The 22105-nt window shown below is 42.7% G+C and overlaps 1 protein-coding gene across 3 annotated transcripts; it reads left to right on the forward strand.

The window, feature by feature from the left end:
• The first annotated feature begins 15871 nt into the window (after positions 1–15871).
• LOC133552131 (class I histocompatibility antigen, F10 alpha chain-like) lies at positions 15872–20781 on the forward strand. Of its 3 annotated transcripts, XR_009806624.1 has the most exons (7): positions 15872–16050; positions 16734–17000; positions 17208–17486; positions 19177–19485; positions 19651–19752; positions 19972–20375; positions 20487–20781. XR_009806624.1 is itself a non-coding variant. In XM_061899495.1 (6 exons), exons 1-6 carry the CDS (start codon positions 15996–15998, stop codon positions 19995–19997), a joined length of 1038 nt encoding a protein of 345 aa, XP_061755479.1. In that variant the 5' UTR covers positions 15872–15995; the 3' UTR covers positions 19998–20781. The 3 variants fall into 3 exon arrangements, 2 of the variants coding, with proteins under 2 accessions (XP_061755479.1, XP_061755480.1); XM_061899495.1 differs by having other exon boundaries at positions 19972–20781; XM_061899496.1 differs by lacking the exons at positions 19972–20375; positions 20487–20781 and adding an exon at positions 19839–19870.
• The last annotated feature ends 1324 nt before the right edge of the window (positions 20782–22105 follow it).

The following is a 22105-nucleotide window of genomic DNA, read 5'->3' on the forward strand; positions in this document are numbered from 1 at the left end:
CTACTAAACCTGTGCAAAGTGGATTGTGTCTCTTAAGTGAGCAGAATAAGGCGTGCAATACATTTTGGGTCTCTGTCTTCATTAACATGCAAAATATATGCTGATCATTAAAACTCCCACAATACTGGGAGAAAATGCTAATATAATTATTTATCACGCCCAATATGATTTATCAACACTCACCGCTGTCGTGCCAGCACTATTTAGTTTTTATTTAGTAACTGGGCACACTGACAGTTCCACACACGGCTGCAGGATCAGTGCTTGTGCTCCACAGACACACATTTTAGAGATATCGTCTTTTCAGCAACATCATTTTATAGCTGCTAAAGGACTTAAGGGGCTAATTACAACCAATTTGATCGATGCGTTTTTGTGGCCTTTATTATTTTTTTAAATAATGTTATTTTTTTCAATATACAAAACCCGAAATCAATGAAGTTGGCACGTTGTGTAAATGGTAAATAAAAACAGAAAACAGTGATTTGCAAATCTTTTTCAACCCATATTCAATTGAATAGACTGCAAAGGCAAGATACTAAACGCTCAAACTAGAAAACTTTATTTTTTGCAAGTATTAGCTCATTTGGAATTGCCTGCAACATATTTGAAAAAAATGGCACAAGTGGCAAAAAAGACTGACAAAGTTGAGGAATGCGCATCAAAAACTTATTTGAAACATCCCACAGGTGAACAGGCTAATTGGGAACAGGTGGGTGCCATGATTGGGTATAAAAGCAGCTTCCATGACATTTTTGTTCATTCACAAACAAGGATGGGGCGAGGGTCACCACTTCATGAACAAAAGTTTAAAAACAACATCTCTCAACTAGCTATTGCAAGGAATTTAGGGATTTCACCATCTGCGATCCGTGATATAATCAAAAGGTTCAGAGAATCTGGGTAAATCCCTGCACGTAAGCAGCAAAGCTGAAAACCAACATTGAATCCCCTTGACCTTCGATCCCTCAGGCCGTACTGCATCAAAAAGTGGCATCAGTGTGTAAAGGTTATCACCACATGGGCTCAGGAACACTTCAGAAAACCACTGTCAGTAACTACAGTTGGTTGCTACATCTGTAAGTACAAGTTAAAACTGTACTATTCAAAGCGAAAGCCAGTTATCAACAACACCCAGAAATTCTGCCAGCGTCGCTAAACCCGAGCTCATCCAAGATGGACTGATGCAAAGTGTAAAAGTGTTCTGTGGTCTGACGAGTCCACATTTCAAATTGTTTTTGGAAACTGTGGACGTTGTGTCCTCCAGATCAAAGAGGAAAAGAACCATGCGGATTGTTCTAGGTGCAAAGTTCAAAAGCCAGCATCTGTGATGGTGTGGGGGTGTATTAGTGCCCAAGGCATGGGTAACTTACACATCTATGAGGGCACCATTAATGCTGAAAGGTACATACAGGTTTTGGAGCAACATATGTTGCCATCCAAGCAACGTTATCATGGACGCCCCTGCTTATTTCAGCAAGACAATGCCAAGCCACATGTTACAACAGCGTGGCTTCGTAGCAAAAGAGTGAGGGTACTGGACTGTTCTGCCTGTAGTCCAGACCTGTCTCCCATTGAAAATGTGTGGCACATTATGAAGCCTAAAAGACCACAACCGAGACCCTGGACTGTTGAACAACTTAAGCTGTTCATCAAGCAAGAATGGGAAATAATTCCACCTGGAAAGCTTCAAAAATGGGTCTCCTCTATCACCCGGTCGGACACGTTGCACAAAGTGTCGCTTTATGCGGACGACTTGCTCCTATACATCTCAGATCCTGCTAGCTCACTCCCAGTAATCTTTAACATTTTGGAGCGGTTTGGCACACACTCTGGCTACAAACTTAATTACCAAAAAAGTGAACTGTTTCCGATCAATTCCTTAGCTAAACAGTTACCACGATCTTTAGCTGCATTCAAATGGGCACATGACGGGATCCATTACTTGGGAATCCGTATTACTCCGGCTATGTCTGAAATTTTTGACCTCTAATGGAAAAAATGGAGAAGGACTTTGCCCGCTGGTCTGTTTTACTATTATCTCTCGCTGACCGGATCAATCTGATCAAGATGATCTCTCTGCCTGAATTCCTTTACCTTTTCCAACATATCCCCATATTTATCACTAAATCATTCTTCGATAAATTAGACAAATCAATATGCAAATTTATACGGGGGGCCGGATCGGCCCGAATCCGCAAGTCGGTCCTACAATCTCCCAAATCTGAGGGAGGGCTTGCACTCCCCAATTTCAGACAGTACTATTGGGCGGCTAATGTACAGAAACTCCTATACTGGATGGACGGAGGCTCTCAGACCCTCCCGGCCTGGGTATCCCTTGAAACGGCAATCCCACACTTTTCATGACGTTCTTGCTTATGCTCACCACTCCCTTTTCCATTTAAACTTGAAGGCGCAAACACCATTGTATCGATCTCCATGAAAATATGGAACCAGCTAAGGAAACATTTGGGTTTTCAAGGCCCATCTATATTGACCCCGCTACTTAAAAAACAGTTATTTAAACCTTCCCGTAGCGACCCCGCATTTATGACCTGGCACGATCACGGTATCACCACTGTGGAAGACCTCTATACAGACGGAGTGTTCTCATCCTTCGCTGAACTCTCTCCCAAATACGATTTGCCAAACTCCCACCTTTTTCCTTTTTTTCAGGTGAGGGACTTCGTAAAGAAGCAGTTCCCACACTTCCCAAATCGTCCTCCGGAAACTCTTATAGATACTTTGCTATCTCTGAGCCCAAATCATAAAAAATGTATCTCTGTGATAAATACCTCCTTAAGTTCAGTTGCTCCAAACTCTTTATCAGTGATAAGAGCCCCGTATATGTTTTATTTATATGTATATATACAAATATATATATATATATATATATATATATATATATATATATATATATATATATATATATATATAAATAATTGACGGATGGATCTGAAGTTGATATGAAGACGATTGGGTTTAAAGTAAACAATAAGAAAAAATATATTTTTTTATTTCTAATGAGTAGGACACTTTTGGATCCCCAATAATTTCAGTAGGATTTGTGTGTCATTGCTAAAAAAAAAATAATAATAAATTAAAATCAATATTTTTATTTGTGATGAGGTGGCGACTTGTCCAGGGTGTGCCCCGCCTTCCGCCCGATTGTAGCTGAGATAGGCGCCAGCACCCCCCGCGACCCCAAAAGGGAATAAGCGGTAGAAAATGGATGGATGGATGGATTTTTGTTTGTTGAAATTTTTAAGGCTCCAATTATTATATAATCTCAAATATTCCACTTTAAAATTCTATTGGGGGAAACTATTGCATATTTTGTGTTTTTTCCCATAACAAAACAAGGTTTTCTTTGACGAAAAGGGCATACAACTTAAATCTTTGAAAAGGTTATATTGACAGATAGACCTAATGTTGATCTACAGATTTAAACCTGGAATAATAATAATACAAAATAATGACACATTTTAAATATTTTTTGGACCAAAATCCTTTGGGGTCCCTGGGTGGAGGCCTAAATGTATATTTTTATACATATATTGAATATGTTATATAGCAAAGTAAAAGTTGTGTCTCTTATCTAAGTAAATGTAACTCGTTACTACTCACCTACGTGGATAAGTGTGTTCACCTTTGACAGGTACGACAAAATAAAAATAAAAATAAAAATGATCACCATCGAGTTTAATGTTTGGCTTTACCGTGTCTACTTTTACTTTCACTTTCTTTGATATTCTGCCAGCAGAAGCGTCTGCCTCACACTTTTCCCCCACGTTCAGCACTTTGGCCACAGCGAGTCCATCTCATGAAGGCTTTCTGCTGACTTTTTTACTCAGGATGAAACTTCCTGATGCAACCCTGGCCGGGAATCGAACCCATGCAAGGCAGATGCGTGTCCCGTTACCCCAGCAGGGACGCCTCACGCTTGGGAGACATAACGGAGGTGAAAGTTAAGACGTTGTTATATATTCAAATAACGAGGTAGCACACACGTTCAGTAACTTTTATATCTGACTGGGAGTAGCAGTAGCATACACTCTAGAGAGGGATCATCAACACTCATGTACAGCACTTGGTGAGCATGCTAAGTAGACACAACTCAACTACGGCAAGTCAGTCAGGACAAACAACGCTGAGTCAGCATGCACATTAATACACCACATCACCTCCCCTCATAGATCAAAGGCAATGCAAAATCAGTACACACTTTCAATACGGCAACATTCAATTCTTCAATGCTGTAATAAACAAACACCAAAATGTCACAGATGTTATACCAGATAGTGCATTCAAACTCAAATTCAACCCTCTTTAATAACAAATGAAAAACTCCCTTCTGAAAAGAATCAGTCCCTGTAACGCTGAGGTCGCCTGATAGTACGCTCTGAGCGTCTCAAAGTCTCTGTCTCTGGGTCAGGCAGCACTGGCGGTTCCAACTCAAAAGCTGGTGGTTCAGGTTCTGCGGAGTCCGTTCCGCTCAGCTGACTCAGTTTCACCTGCAGGCTCTGAATCTGGAGTATCAGGAAGGTAGCGAGGTCTCAGCTGATCTCCGTGACGCCGGTACACTTGGTCTGGTGTCTCGCCTTGCACTCGGTATGACACTGGACCAGTCTGTTGTGTCACTACCCCAGGAATCCATTTGGGTTTCTCTCCTGCGGTGTTGCGCAGATACACAGAGTCATTTACATCAAACTGTCTCTCGGCAGCCTGACTGTCATGTTTCTCCTTCTGCTGATACTGTCTCTTTCTGACTCGTTCGGTGATGCTTGGTTTCAGGAAGTCCAAACGTGTTCGCACATGTCTTTTCAGGAACAAGTCCGCTGGTGACTCTCCAGTGGTGCTGTGGGGAGTAGTGCGATAGCGCAGCATGATGTGTGATATCTTGTCCTCAACACTCAGGTTCTGTCCAACAAGCTTTTTCATGCCTGCTTTAAAAATAGCAACATATTTGTAGCTGGATGTCTCGGTGCACCGGTCGTGTGAAGGACTCCATTCCTCTTTATGAACTGCTGAAACTCATCCGATGTGAACGTTGTCGCATTGTCTGTGACTATTTGTTCTGGCACACCGAATGATGCGAACAGTCTCTTAAGTCGTGTAATGGTTGCAGTGGACGTGATTTGTGCCATTTTGTAAACCTCCAGCCACTTAGAGTATGCATCAACCACAATCATGAACATGTGACCCAAGAACGGGCCTGCAAATTCAATGTGTAGTCTTTTCCAAACCTCTCCAGGAAAAATTCCCAGGGATGCAGCGGGACCTGGCGTGGCGTGCGCTGTTCCAGCTGGCAGGTCTCACACTGCTTGCAGACTCTCTCAGCATCCATATCTACATTTGGCCACCAGACATATTGTCTGCCAGAGTGTCCGTCGTGGATCTCTTTTAGCACTGCACCTCTCATTTTTGCAGGTACTATTACTCTTGTTCCCCATAGAACACACCCCTGTTCGACAGATAGCTCATCTCTCTTTCTGTAGTACACCCTCAGTTCATCTGGTATTTCTTTTGGCCATCCTTCCATGATGTACCTGTGCAGCTTTGAGAGCTCTGTGTCCTTTCGTGTAGCCTTGGAAATTTGTTTTTGCACTCATATAACATATAACAGTGCATTTATGCAAGCTGTCATTGTCTCTGTACCTGTATCTTTGGTCTCAGGCAGCGGAACACGAGACAGCCCGTCCGCATTGCCGTGCTCCTCTGACCTGCGGTATGTCCTGTGGTAATCATACGCAGACAGTATGATGGCCCATCTCTGAAGGCGCGCTGCTGCCATTGTAGGAAGTCTCTCATGTTCTCCAAACAGCGCGAGCAGGGGCTTGTGGTCGGATATTAAGTCGAACTTGCGCCCCCACAGATATTGATGGAACTTCTTCACACCAAACACCAGGCTCAATGCCTCTTTTTCTATCTGTGAATAGTTTTTCTCTGCCGGAGAGAGCGTGCGGGAAGCATAGGCTATTGGATGTTCATGCCCGTCTAGTGTTGTGTGCTGTATCACTGCTCCGATCCCATAAGCAGAAGCATCACATGCAAGCGAAAGCGGCAGACGTGGATCATAGTGAACCAGCACTTTGTCACTGGTCAAAAGCTCCTTGCATTTGCCAAAAGCACTCTGCTCCGCCTCGCGCCATCTCCATTTAACTTTATCTTTCATTAGCCTGTAAAGTGGGGCCAAAATTGTGCTTTGCTGAGGCACAAAACGTCCATAGTAGTTCACTAGGCCCAGGAAAGCTCTGAGCTCTTTGACATTTCTGGGTGCCGGAACATCATGTATGGCTATGACCTTATTTTTGGATGTGTAGACGCCTTTCCCGTCCAGCACATCCATCCATCCATCATCTTCCGCTTATCCAAGGTCGGGTCACGGGGGAAACAGCCTAAGCAGGAAAACCCAGACTTCCCTCTCCCCAGCCACTTCGTCTAGCTCTTCCCGGGGGATCCCGAGGCGTTCCCAGGCCAGCCGGGAGACATAGTCTTCCCAACGTGTCCTGGGTCTTCCCCGTGGCCTCCTACCGGTTGGACGTGCCCTAAACACCTCCCTAGGGAGGCGTTCGGGTGGCATCCTGACCAGATGCCCGAACCACCTCATCTGGCTCCTCTCGATGTGAAGGAGCAGCGGCTTTACTTTGAGTTCCTCCCGGATGGCAGAGCTTCTCACCCTATCTCTAAGGGAGAGCCCCGCCACACGGCGGAGGAAACTCATTTGAGGTAGTTAAAAAGCTCCTCGGTGGCAAGGCCCCAGGGGTGGACGAGATCCGCCCGGAGTTCCTTAAGGCTCTGGATGCTGTGGGGCTGTCTTGGTTGACAAGACTTTGCAGCATCGCGTGGACATCGGGGGCGGTACCTCTGGATTGGCAGACCGGGGTGGTGGTTCCTCTCTTTAAGAAGGGGGACCGGAGGGTGTGTTCCAACTATCGTGGGATCACACTCCTCAGCCTTCCCGGTAAGGTTTATTCAGGTGTACTGGAGAGGAGGCTATGCCGGATAGTCGAACCTCGGATTCAGGAGGAACAGTGGGGTTTTCGTCCTGGTCGTGGAACTGTGGACCAGCTCTATACTCTCGGCACGGTTCTTGAGGGTGCATGGGAGTTTGCCCAACCAGTCTACATGTGCTTTGTGGACTTGGAGAAAGCATTCAACCGTGTCCCTCGGGAAGTCCTGTGGGGAGTGCTCAGAGAGTATGGGGTATCGGACTGTCTTATTGTGGCGGTCCACTCCCTGTATGATCAGTGCCAGAGTTTGGTCTGCATTGCCGGCAGTAAGTCGAACACATTTCCAGTGAGGGTTGGACTCCGCCAAGGCTGTCCTTTTTCACCGATTCTGTTCATAACTTTTATGGACAGAATTTCTAGGCGCAGTCAGGGCGTTGAGGGATTCCGGTTTGGTAACCGCAGGATTAGGTCTCTGCTTTTTGCAGATGATGTGGTCCTGATGGCTTCATCTGACCGGGATCTTCGGCTCTCGCTGGATCGGTTCGCAGCCGAGTGTGAAGCGACCGGAATGAGAATCAGCACCTCTAAGTCCGAGTCCATGGTTCTCGCCCGGAAAAGGGTGGAATGCCATCTCCGGGCTGGGGAGGAGACCCTGCCCCAAGTGGAGGAGTTCAAGTACCATGGAGTCTTGTTCACGAGTGAGGGAAGAGTGGATCGTGAGATCGACAGGCACATCGTCCAGCACATGTCCCAGATATTCAATCTGTGTCTTGCCGAAGTCACACTTTGACTTTTTCACTCTCATGCCATTCTCTTGCAGTCTCTGTAAAACCTTGTCCAGGTTCACGAGATGCTGGGCTTCATCTCGGCCCGTAATCAATAAATCATGGAGATAAATTACCACATCAAGATCTTTCAACAGGTTCTCCATATTGCGTTGAAAAAATACTAACAGCTGAAGTGACACCGAGACAAAGTCTATTGTACACAAACAGTCCCTTGTGAGTATTCACTGTTGTATACTTTTTCGACTCTTCATCCAGGAGTACTTGTTGATAGGCTGGTTCTAGATCTATTTTAGAAAATATTTTTCCTCCACATAGTGCTGCTAACACCTCCTCAATTCTTGGTAGGGGGTACGTTTCAGCGTTTGTAGCCAAGTTCACAGTTATCTTGTAGTCGCCACACAAGCGAAGTCCTCCATCCCGCTTAAGCACTGGAACCACTGGAGCAGCCCAGTCACTGTGGTTCACTGGACTGATGACACCCTCCTTTTCTAGGCGCTGCAGCTCCTTTTCAACTTTTTCTTTCATGGCGAATGGCAGGACGCGGGCTTTGTGGAACTTTGGGACTGCGTCAGGCTTTACAGAAATTGTGGCTTTAATGTCCTTTAATGTTCCAAGCTCATCCTTGAATACCTCATCAAATTTAGCCAGCACTTCTTGGATTGATTTGGGCTTTTGTGCTGATGTTAAATTTTCAGCGACTGTGTTGATTGCGGCTGCTTTAATCATTTTCCAGTTTAGCCTGATCTCATCTAGCCATTCTCTACCACACAGTGAAGGACTCTCACCTCCCACAACTATCAGTGGTAGGCTAGCAGTCTGATTTCCAGAAGCCACTTTTGCCATAAACTGGCCTTTAACAGGAATTGGCTCCCCTGAGTCGCCCTTTAGCTTTACGCGGCTGCCCACTAGTGGTACATGTGAGAATGACTGCTCATAGACATCTTCTGAGATTATACTCATTCCTGATCCTGTGTCTATTTCCATCAGGACTTTCTTTCCATTTACATCAAATATGGCCTTGTATGGCTGTCGGCCTGCACCATTTGTGCTGAAAACAGTCAAAATATCACCAACATCATCTTCATTTTTGTCAGTTTGCACATAGCCTGTCCTTCAATCAATCAATCAATCAATGTTTACTTATATAGCCCTAAATCACTAGTGTCTCAAAGGGCTGCACAAACCACTACGACATCCTCGGTAGGCCCACATAAGGGCAAGGAAAACTCACACCCAGTGGGACGTCGGTGACAATGATGACTATGAGAACCTTGGAGAGGAGGAAAGCAATGGATGTCGAGCGGGTCTAACATGATACTGTGAAAGTTCAATCCATAATGGATCCAACACAGTCGCGAGAGTCCAGTCCAAAGCGGATCCAACACAGCAGCGAGAGTCCCGTTCACAGCGCAGCCAGCAGGAAACCATCCCAAGCGGAGGCGGATCAGCAGCGCAGAGATGTCCCCAGCCGATACACAGGCGAGCAGTACATGGCCACCGGATCGGACCGGACTCCCTCCACAAAGGAGAGTGGGACATAGAAGAAAAAGAAAAGAAACGGCAGATCAACTGGTCTAAAAAGGGAGTCTATTTAAAAGCTAGAGTATACAAATGAGTTTTAAGGTGAGACTTAAATGCTTCTACTGAGGTGGCATCTCGAACTGTTACCGGGAGGGCATTCCAGAGTACTGGAGCCCGAAATGAAAAAGCTCTATAGCCCGCAGACTTTTTTTGGGCTTTGGGAATCACTAATAAGCCGGAGTCCTTTGAACGCAGATTTCTTGCCGGGACATACGGTACAATACAATCGGCAAGATAGGATGGAGCTAGACCGTGTAGTATTTTATACGTAAGTAGTAAAACCTTAAAGTCACATCTTAAGTGCACAGGAAGCCAGTGCAGGTGAGCCAGTACAGGCGTAATGTGATCAAACTTTCTTGTTCTTGTCAAAAGTCTAGCAGCCGCATTTTGTACCAACTGTAATCTTTTAATGCTAGACATGGGGAGACCCGAAAATAATACGTTACAGTAATCGAGACGAGACGTAACAAACGCATGGATAATGATCTCAGCGTCTTTAGTGGACAGAATGGAGCGAATTTTAGCGATATTACGGAGATGAAAGAAGGCCGTTTTAGTAACGCTTTTAATGTGTGCCTCAAAGGAGAGAGTTGGGTCGAAGATAATACCCAGATTCTTTACCGTGTCGCCTTGTTTAATTGTTTGGTTGTCAAATGTTAAAGTTGTATTATTAAATAGAGGTCGGTGTCTAGCAGGACCGATAATCAGCATTTCCGTTTTTTTGGCGTTGAGTTGCAAAAAGTTAGCGGACATCCATTGTTTAATTTCATTAAGACACGCCTCCAGCTGACTACAATCCGGCGTGTTGGTCAGCTTTAGGGGCATGTAGAGTTGGGTGTCATCAGCATAACAGTGAAAGCTAACACCGTATTTGCGTATGATGTCACCTAGCGGCAGCATGTAGATGCTGAAGAGTGCAGGGCCAAGGACCGAACCCTGGGGAACTCCACACGTTACCTTAACGTAGTCCGAGGTCACATTGTTATGGGAGACACACTGCATCCTATCAGTAAGATAAGAGTTAAACCAAGACAGGGCTAAGTCTGACATACCAATTCGTGTTTTGATACGTTCTAATAAAATATTATGATCGACAGTATCGAAAGCAGTGCTGTCCTTCTCTCCTCTCTTCGCTCACTGCTTTTCTTCCCCTTTTTTATCATATTTATTTTCACGTGCTGGTCCTCCAGATCTGCCTGCTTTCTGTATGTGCCCCATTTTATCACATTTAGGACACTTTGCATTCTTGTAGTAGCAGTCACTTGCATTATGATTCTTGCCTTTGCATCTGTAGCATGCCTGTTGTTCTGAAGGCGAGCGCCGTCTTTGCCTCTCCTTTACCTTGTGAACAGCTGAGGTGACGTCATCACCCTTTCTCAACTGCCGTCTCCATGTTGACAGCCAGCTCCACAGCTCTTGCAAAAGTCCGTCTGTCCTCCGAGAGCAACTTGCGTCGACATGCCTCAGAACTGACCCCGCTGACAAAGCCATCACGCAGAGCCTCATCCAGTCCGTCACCAAAATCACACTTTGCAGCTAGTTGACGCAGCTCAGCGGCATATTCCGTAACCGTCTGGTTGCTTTCCTGAACACACTTGCGGTACCTGAAGCGTTCGGCAATAACCAACGGCTTTGGCTCATAATAGTCTTTCAGAGTGTCCACAATCTGGTCAAATGTTTGGTTTTCGGGCAAATCGGGCTGAACCAAATTGCGCAGAAGTCCATATGTCACTGCCCTCACTGAACTTAACAACAATGGGACCCTCTTTTCATCATCGACATCATGGGCTTCAAACAGCAACTCCATGCGCTCAATGTAGGCTGACCATGATTCAATCTCAGACTTAAACTCGTCCGGTCGCTGGGAAAAGTATGCCATCTTCACTTCCAAAAAAAAAACCGCAAGGAACACACAAACCGATTAAACTCATCGCCAATATGTTATGTATTCAAATAACGAGGTAGCACACACGTTCAGTAACTTTTATATCTGACTGGGAGTAGCAGTAGCATACACTCTAGAGAGGGATCATCAACACTCATGTACAGCACTTGGTGAGCATGCTAAGTAGACACAACTCAACTACGGCAAGTCAGTCAGGACAAACTACGCTGAGTCAGCATGCACATTAATATACCACAGGGGACTAAACATACTAGATGCCGGATCACAACACATTTCTTCACCCGAAAATTAATCTTTAACATCAATAATTGTCCCTCAGTGGACACCATAGTCAGAGAGAACTAGGCGCCATTGGTTTAACTCTTATCTTACTGATAGGATGCAGTGTGTCTCCCATAACAATGTGACCTCGGACTACGTTAAGGTAACGTGTGGAGTTCCCCAGGGTTCGGTCCTTGGCCCTGCACTCTTCAGCATCTACATGCTGCCGCTAGGTGACATCATACGCAAATACGGTGTTAGCTTTTACTTTTATGCTGATGACACCCAACTCTACATGCCCCTAAAGCTGACCAACACGCCGGATTGTAGTCAGCTGGAGGCGTGTCTTAATGAAATTAAACAATGGATGTCCGCTAACTTTTTGCAACTCAACGCCAAAAAAACGGAAATGCTGATTATCGGTCCTGCTAGACACCGACCTCTATTTAATAATACAACTCTAACATTTGACAACCAAACAATTAAACAAGGCGACACGGTAAAGAATCTGGGTATTATCTTCGACCCAACTCTCTCCTTTGAGGCACACATTAAAAGCGTTACTAAAACGGCCTTCTTTCATCTCCGTAATATCGCAAAAATTCGCTCCATTCTGTCCACTAAAGACGCTGAGATCATTATCCATGCGTTTGTTACGTCTCGCCTCGACTACTGTAACGTATTATTTTCGGGTCTCCCCATGTCTAGCATTAAAAGATTACAGTTGGTACAAAATGCGGCTGCTAGACTTTTGACAAGAACAAGAAAGTTCTCATAGTCATCATTGTCACCGATGTCCCACTGGGTGTGAGTTTTCCTTGCCCTTATGTGGGCCTACCGAGGATGTCGTGGTGGTTTGTGCAGCCCTTTGAGACACTAGTGATTTAGGGCTATATAAGTAAACATTGATTGATTGATTGATATTTGACAATGTTTTTCTTTTCCACTGAAAAGGTGAGACCTGTTTTATGACTGTCTGAACACTTTATAAGATAGTAAAGTTAAAAATGCCCGTCCAGCGAATTCGTTGCAATACAGTGTTAGCTAAGGTGTTTACTTACATTTTGATGTGTTTTGAAGAAATGTGCAATTCCGTTTTTGTACTTAAATGTTTGATGTAAGTTGGCCAGTGTGATTAACATTTAGTAGAGTCTGAATTGAATGGGGTTGTGAAGGATGTCTTTTTACATGTTTATTCTGGTCACTGTGTTTGAACTACTGATTTGTGATTTATTGTTATTTAGCATCTGGGCATATTGAATATGAGACAGATTTATATGTTAATGTGTTCTTTTGCATTGAGACACATTTGTAATGTGAATGTTTTTCTTTTCCACTGAAAAGCTTAATGACCAGAGCCAGAGAGGACCACTAGTGTGAGCAAATACATGCAACAAGGTCTCATCCACAATCCAGAACCACTGTGTCCAGTGTCCAATCTCTCCGCACAACAACCCACCTTATAAACACTAAAAACACAACGCAGAGTCCAAGGGTGTGTCGAGAGGCAGTGACATTGTGGGTTACATAAACAAGGAAGTGCGCTATCAAACGGGATCGATAGAGTCCAAAACATGATCAAAACATAATAGGAAAATACAAAAAGGGGACTAAACATACTAGATGTGTGATCCGGAAGCCGGATCACAACACATTTCTTCACCAAAAAATTCATCTTTAACATCAATATTTATGAAACATGTCCACAAAAAAAATCTAGCTGTCAACACTGAATACTGCATTCTTTTCACAGTTTATGAACTTACATTCAGATTTTGTTGGAAGTATTATTCAATAAATATATTTATAAAGGATTTTTGAATTGTTGCTATTTTTAGAATATTTAAAAAAAAATCTCACGTACCCCTTGGCATACCTTCAAGTACCCCCAGGGGTACGCGTACCCCCATTTGAGAACCACTGCTGTAGAGGATGTGACTCATTTGTTTGTGGAATTTGGGAGGGGGTCAGAAATCGTTTGAGAGCCAGTTAAGGGTGTGGAGATATCAAATTTGGCATATGTATAGATGAAGGGAACATAGAAAATGCTTGTCAATATAATTATGTTGCAAGCTAAACATTTTTGTATAAAAATGTTGATTTCTGAAAGTGAAAACAACATTTTCACATTGGCTTAATGATTTACAAATAGGTGGTTCGGGCATCTGGTTAGGATGCCACCCGAACGCCTCCCCAGGGAGGTGTTAAGGGTACGTCTGACCGGTAGGAGGCCACGGGGAAGACCCAGGACACGTTGGGAAGACTATGTCTCCCAACTGGCCTGGGAAGGCCTTGGAATCCCCCGGGAGGAGCTGTGCAAAGTGGCTGGGGAGAGGGAAGTCATGGCTTCCCTGCTTAGGCTGCTTCCCCCGCAACCCGACCTCGGATAAGCGGAAGAAGCTGGATGGATGGAATTAAATCTTGGATATTGGTTAGAAGTAGAACATCCCTCATGTTCGAATCTCTATTGGAGGAATTTGAATTGGATTAGCACTATTTGTAAATGTGGTATTTTTCATTATTATTGTGATTATTATTTTGAAATAATGTATTTGTATTGTCTTTTACTTCACTTTCCTTGACATGTTTTTTTTTCAAAACGCTAATTGCTCATCCTGGTGGATGTTTGAAATGGTTTGTATGTGTTGAAAGTAGAGATGTCCGATAATGGCTTTTTTGCCGATATCCGTTATTCCGATATTGTCCAACTCTTGATTACCGATTCCGATATCAACGGACACCGATATATACAGTCGTGGAATGAACACATTATTATGCCTAATTTAGTTGTGATGCCCCGCTGGATGCATTAAACAATGTAACAAGGTTTTCCAAAATAAATCAACTGAAGTTATGGAGAAAAATGCCAACATGGCACTGCCATATTTATTATTGAAGTCACAAAGTGCAATATTTTTTGGAACATGCCTCAAAACCAGGGGTCACCAAGGCGGTGCCCGCGGGCACTAGGTCACCTGTAAGGACCAGATGAGTCGCCCGCTGGCCTCTTCTAAAATTAGCTCAAATAGCAGCACTTACCAGTGAGCTGACTCTATTTTTTAAATTGTATTTATTTACTGGCAAGCTCGTCTCGCTTTGCTCGACATTTTTAATTCTAAGAGAGACAAAACTCAAACAGAATTTGAAAATCCAAGAAAATATTTTAAAGACTTGGTCTTCACTTGTTTAAATAAATTCATTCATTTTTTTACTTTGCTTCTTATAACTTTCAGAAAGACAGTTTTAGAGAAAAAATACAACCTTAAAAATGATTTTAGGATTTTGAAAAACATATACCTTTTTACCTTTTAAATTCCTTCCTCTTCCTGACAATTTAAATCAATGTTCAAGTAAATTTATTTTTGTTGTTGTAGAGAATAATAAATACATTTTAATTTAATTCTTTATTTTAGCTTCTGTTTTTTCGACAAAAAATATTTGTGAAATTTTTCTTCAATTATGATTAAAATTCAAAAAAATGATTGTGGCAAATCTAGAAAAACCTTTAGAATCAAATTTAAATCTTATTTCAAAGTCTTTTGAATTTCTTTTAAAATTCTTCTTCTGGAAAATCTAGAAGAAATGATGATTTGTCTTTGTTAGAAATATAGCTTGGTCCAACTCGTTATATATTCTAACAAAGTGCAGATTGGATTTTAACCTATTTAAAACATGTCATCAAAATTCTAAAATTAATCTTAATTAGGAAAAAATACTAATGATGTTCCATAAATTCTTTTTTTTAATTTTTTCAAAAAGATTCGAATTAGCTAGTTTTTCTCTTCTTTTTTTCGGTTGAATTTCGAATTTTAAAGAGTCGAAATTGAAGATAAACTATGTTTCAAAATTTAATTTTCCTTTTTTCCCTGTTTTCTCCTCTTTTAAACCGTTCAATTAAGTGCTTTTTTCATCATTTATCCTCGACAAAAAACCTTCCGTAAAAGGAAAAAAAATGTATGATGGAATGACGGACAAAAATACCCATTTTTTTATACATATAGATTTATTTATTAAAGGTAAATTGAGCAAATTGGCTATTTCTGGCAATTTATTTAAGTGTGTATCAAACTGGTAGCCCTTCGCATTAATCAGTACCCAAGAAGTAGTTCTTGGTTTCAAAAAGGTTGCTGACCCCTGATATAAATGAATGTAACGATGGTAATAATATGTTATATAGCAAAGTAAAAGTTGTGTTTCTTATCTAAGTAAATGTAACTCGTTACTACTCACCTACGTGGATAAGTGTGTTCACCTTTGACAGGTACGACAAAATAAAAATAAAAATAAAAATAATCACCATCGAGTTCAATGTTTGGCTTTACCGTGTCTACTTTTACTTTCACTTTCTTTGATATTCTGCCAGCAGAAGCGTCTGCCTCACACTTTTCCCCCACGTTCAGTTCCTGGTTCATTTTTCCTGTTTGCAAGTCAAGCGAGTGTTCGTCACTTTTGTCTTTCTCTGCGGGATTAAAAGTGGCAAACATCTTTTTGTTTCGCGCTGACATCATGAACTTGTTTTTATTCTTTCTTCTGGTCGTGCAAATGCACAGCGTGACGCCTGGTAAGTCCTTTTTATAAGTTTATTAATATTTTATTCATAAATCCTCTTTGTGCCTTCACTTATTTGACTTCTGAGAGTTTCTGTTACTTATTAATTAAATTATTGTTGTATTATTTAAGCCCTTTATTACTTAATTCTGGTTCTTTTTTTAACATATTTTATTGTTTTCCCCTTTTCCTACTAAAAATTTAAAATGTTCCAAGAAGGGTACAGAAGCACAGAAATCCGTTTTGGCTCTTTATTTATTTTGACTTTAGGTTTTCTTGTTCAAAGACTTATTTTTTCCAAAGCTTGTAAGAACGAACACAAATCTTCAAACACGGAAGTGTCAGAAACTAATCAAGTGTAGTAACATCACCCCGCCACAAGATGTCAGTAAGAGTCGACATCAAATGGGCAGAACAGGTTGTGTTCAACTCTGTTGTACTTTTTATTCAGCCTCCATTGTAGAAAATATATGTTTATTTTCAAAATGTTCAAACCGTCAACAGATGTTAGTAATATTATTAATGTGTTGTATTTGTCATAGAACATGTGAGTCTTGACTGTGATATCTAGCAGTGTTTGATGTTCACTTTAAGACCCGACTGAAGACGGAAGGAGCTAAAATATTCACAGTGCAAGATTGTTGAACATGAAACAAAATAATAAAAAGTCATCCTGTTGTTGTTTTCTTCTTTCAGTGATTCACACGCTGCAGTATTTCCGCACTGCGTCCTCTCAAGTTCCAAACTTCCCAGAGTATGTGATTGTTGGTTATGTTGATGGAGTTCAGATTTCTCACTATGACAGCAACAGCAGGAAAGCAGAAGCCAAACAGGACTGGATGAACAAAATCACAGCAGAGGATCCAAAATACTGGCAGAGAGAAACAGAGATCGGTGTTGTTAGTGAGTTGACTGACAAACACAACCTTGAAGTTCTTAAGAAGCGTTTCAACCAAACTGGAGGTTTGTTTATGTTGAACTTTCTACTACTTAAATGTATTTGATGTACTCTTTTTATACTGTAGTAAACACACATTACTGCACTGATACTTGTCTCTGTCCATCCCATAGTAACCTACACTAATACTGTGTGTGTGTGTGTGTGTGTGTGTGTGTGTGTGTGTGTGTGTGTGTGTGTCACTCTGCTTTACAACACTGTGTGTGTCTCAGGTGTTCACATTCTCCAGAGGATGTCTGGATGTGAATGGAATGATGAGACTGATGAAGTTAAAGGTTGGCAACAGCAAGGTTATGATGGAGAAGATTTCATATCGTTGGACATGAAGACATGGACATATACTGCAGCAAAACAACAAGCTTTCCCCGACAAACTCAATTGGGACAAGGACAAACATCTACTAGAATACCAGAAGTTTTACTTCACTGAGTATTGTCCTTCTTACTTGAAGAAGCATGTGAACAATGGGAAGGAGGTCCTAATGAGAACAGGTAGAAACACAACATGTACTTTCACCTTTTAACTTGTTAGCACTCCCCCTATAGGAACATTACTGACATTACACCCTGTCTCTTTATACTCTTCTCTCTTTCTCTCACCTTCTCTCCATCTTTACCTTCATTCTCACCTTCTCTCCATCTTTACCTTTGTTCTCACCTTCTCTCCATCTCTACCTCCATCCTCACCTTTTTCCCGTCTTTTCCTTCATCTACACTTTCACTCCATCTTTATCTCATTCTCTCCTTCTCTTCGTCTTTACCTCCATCCTCACCTTCTATCCATCTTTACTTCCGTCTACACCTCTACATCTGTATCTCCACTCTAACCTTCTTTCCATCTTTATCTCATGCTCTCCTTCTCTCCATCTTTACCTCCATCCACACGTTCTCTCCATCTTAACCTGCGTTCTCACCTTTTCTCCATCTTTACATCCTTCTCTCCATCTTTATATCATTCTCTCCATCCCTCCATCTTTCCCTCCATCCTCAACTTCTATCCAACTTTACCTCCATTCTCACCGTCTATTCATCTTTACCTCCATTCTTCCCTTCCCTCCATCTTTACCTCCATTCTCTCCATCTTTACCTCCATTCTCTCCATCTTTACCTCCATCCACACGTTCTCTCCATCTTTACATCATTCTCTCCTTCTCTCCATCTTTACCTCCATTCTCTCCTTCTTTCCATCTTTATATCATTCTCTCCTTCTCTCCATCTTTACCTTATTCTCTCCATCCCTCCATCTTTCCCTCCATCCTCAACTTCTATCCAACTTTACCTCCATTCTCACCGTCTATTCATCTTTACCTCCATTCTTCCCTTCCCTCCATCTTTACCTCCATTCACTTCTCTCCATCTTTACCTCCATTCTCTCCATCTTTACCTCCATCCACACGTTCTCTCCATCTTAACCTGTGTACTCACCTTCTCTCCATCTTTACCTCATTCTCTCCTTCTTTCCTTCTCTCCATCTTTACCTCCATTCTCACCTTCTCTCCATCTTTACCTCCGTTCTCACCTTCTCTCCATCTTTACCTCCGTTCTCACCTTCTCTCCATCTTTACCTCCATCTTCACCTTTTCTCCATCTTTATCTCCACTCTAACCTTTTCTCCATCTTTATCTCCACTCTAACCTTCCCTCCATCTTTATCTCATTCTCTTCTTCTTTCCATCTTTACCTCCATCATCACCTTTTCTCCATCTTTACCTCCACTCTAACCTTCTCTCCATCTTTATCTCATTCTCTCCTTCTCTCCATCTATACCTCCATTCTCCCCTTCTCTCTATTTGTACCGCCATTCTCTCCATATTTATCTCCATCCACACGTTCTCTCCATCTTTACATCATTCTCTCCTCCTCTCCATCTTTATATCATTCTCACCTAATCTTCATCTTTACCTCCGTTCTCACCTTCTCTCCATTTTTACCTCCATTCTTCCCTTCTCTCCATCTTTACCTGCATTATTACCTTATCTCCATCTTTACTTTAATCTACAATTTCTGTCCATCTGTACCTCCATCCACACCTTCTCTCCATCTTTCCTCCATCCACACCTTCTCTCCATTTTTACCTCCATCCACACCTTCTCTCCATTTTTACCCCCGTCCGCACCTTCTCTCCATCCACACCTTCTCCCCACGTTGTCCTGTGTTCACACGTGACATCACTTCCTGTGCAGAGCTTCCAGAGGTGTTCCTGCTCCAGAAGACGCCGTCCTCTCCGGTCAGCTGCATGGCGACAGGTTTCTACCCCGACGGTGCCGACCTGTTTTGGAGGAAAGACGGCGAGCAGATCTTCGAGGACGTGGAGCACGGAGAGATACTCCCCAACCACGACGGAACCTTCCAGATGTCGGTGGCGCTGAAAGTGGAGGTGACGGCCGACGTGGAGGGCAAGTACGAATGTGTGTTTCAGCTGTCAGGCGTCAAGGAGGACTTGGTCACCAAGCTGGAGAGAAGAAGCATCCTGAGCAACGCAAGCCATGAAGGTGAGAAAGACACATTTAGTTGGAGATGTTTCCCATCACAAGTCCACCTGTCACCATTATTGATCCATGTCACCATGACAACGCTTGACGTCTGCATGCAAAGTAGTCATGAAGGTTTCCTCTTCATGCTTTGTCACTCCACTTGTGCTTTTTTGCTCTCCACAGACAACTTGAGCGTCGCCCTCGCTGCCACGGCGGCGGTCCTCGCTGTGGCGGCCATCATCATCATCATCATGGTCATGGTCAGGCGTCACAGAAACAGACAAGGTGAGGGACGCCAATGTCCTCTGTCTTCTTCTTCTCGGTGCACTCGGTCCAGGCCGTGAGTTGATGCTTTCATCCGGGCTGCAAAGGTGCGGCCATCTTTTAGTTGCCTTCCAGCCAAACACTCAAAGATCCACAGAGACAGAGCGCACACTCTCACGTAGAAACACGGCGTGACGTGAGGGGAAAAGTCCACTTCACCTTGTTTCTCTTTCATTTCAGCCCAGTACGATCCAGCTGGTAAGTAAAACATCTTTTCTTTGAGCCGCAAGAAACAAAGCCGTGGTGAAGCGTCACTCACATGGAGGTCTGATGTGGACCTTTGTTACAAGTTTAGCCGGAAAAGCCCAACTGGAGCTGACTCCTTCACAATAAAAGTCCCTCCTGTGAGCACACGCAATACAAAGTCTGGCATATCTCACTTTTGACAGGAGTCCTCATGATGAGGATCAGCCAAATGAGACATCAAGTGTGCTGACTCGTCATGTTTCCAAGTCACACCTCAAAGATCTGATGTGAGTGACGAGGCACCTTCTGGATGTTCTTCCTTCACCGTTTGCGTTTGTCCCGCAGCTCGCCACGGCGGCGTGGAGCTCGACGAGAACGTGCAGGCGGCTGAAGGCTGAGTAAGCTCACATGGACTGTCTGCACCTCCAAATGTTCTTGTGTGAAGATGATGTTCAACTTGGATTCACCTGCTTCTGTCGGGAATGTGCTGAGTGGTCTTCTTCCTCCAGGATGCTTTGTGCACTGGAACACAGGGAGATGTCTCCATCGCTGAGGGACGTCATCACACTCGGAGATGAGATGGAGATGTGCTTTGTTCTTCGTCCGACTGCTCCTCACGCTATTCCATGTATTCTTCTTTGGCCGTTAAAAGACTTTCAAGATCAAACGTTGGTGGCTGTAAAATCGCACGTTTCATGGCCTTGACGTCATGACGAGGATTTCTTCTTTTCTTTCAATGACCGCTGCTTATGATCAATATCACATTGTGTCACATCTCTGTCAATAAATCCGTTTTTTTCTCCACTCGCCTCGCACTGCTTTCTTGGGGACCAGGAAGAGTCTCAGTCATAAAAATGGTAGAAGTAGGTCATTTTTATTTATGTTTGTATTTTTTCATTCAACACTTAAATCACTAAATCAATTTCAGGTTTATCCGTCCTTATCAGTCTTTTTTTTTCATAATTTACGCCATTTTTGTCAAAACCTTGTTTTGTTATGGCAAAAGCACAAAATAATAATTTTCACTCAACTTAATTGCAATCTTAAATATGTCAATAATTCATAACATCATCGATTTTAATTCATAATTTTTTTTGGAGCAATGACAATTAAAACTTGTCCCACTGAAATTATTAGGATCCAAACGGGCCCCACTCATAAAAATAAGTCAAACATTTTTTTTTTTACTTTCAACACTTAAGTCCCTCGATAAACTTCAGATCCATCCCTCGTTTCTGTGACGACCTGTCACGTCAGGTGTCACGCGGTCTGTTTGCGTTTGTGTTTATCTCCTAGTCAGCGCTCTTATTTTGGTCCCACTTCCTGTTTGTCTCCCTGAGCCCTTTTCCCTCCTCACCTGTCGCTGATTGGCAGCCTGGCCACACCTGGTCATGGGGTGAGGGTGATGGGTCAAATGCAGAGGAAAATCTCACCACACCTAGTGTGTGTGTGACAATCATTGGTACTTTTACTTTAAACAACTGGCTTCTATTTATGCCTGCCTCGCCCTCCAGTCAGGGCTCAAGGATTGTTTTGTGAAACGTTACTTTGGTTTTTCTGTATGCTGCTTATGCTTCTGTGCATTTCCCTGCTGCACCTCCTTGTGCTCCCTGTGGGAATTAAAAGACTCTCAGCCGCACGTCGTCCTCCTGTCTCCTGCATCTTGGGGTCACAACTAGAGCAGCCATGCAAGTACGTGACAGCTTCTTCATTTCTTTTTTTTTTTTTTTTTGCCCTATTAGTCAAAAACCCTTTTTTTGTAGGATAAACACAAAATATCCTAGAAAAATACTCTTAAGTCAAATTTTGTATGTGACGTAATTGGAGCCATGACTAGTTTAAATAATTTGTAACAACATTGAGTTTGATTCATTATTATTTTTGAGCAATGACAGCTTTAAAGAGAAAACAACCTGCATGGCAGCTTTATTAGACTCAACAATGCAACTTTTCTTTGTTCCATTTCACATGTTTTCACCTCTTTTATTCCACTATTTAGTTATTTTATACACTATCTGTAGAATGTGTCGTGTATGAGCTTATATGGGACATAATGTATAATATTTCTAATTGCCTTTTTCTTTTTCATGCCTTTTTAACCTGAGTCTTTCAAGCAAAATCGTTCCAA

The sequence above is a fragment of the Nerophis ophidion genome, linkage group LG04 (genome assembly GCF_033978795.1).
Source record: "Nerophis ophidion isolate RoL-2023_Sa linkage group LG04, RoL_Noph_v1.0, whole genome shotgun sequence".
Taxonomy (NCBI): Eukaryota; Metazoa; Chordata; class Actinopteri; order Syngnathiformes; family Syngnathidae; genus Nerophis; species Nerophis ophidion.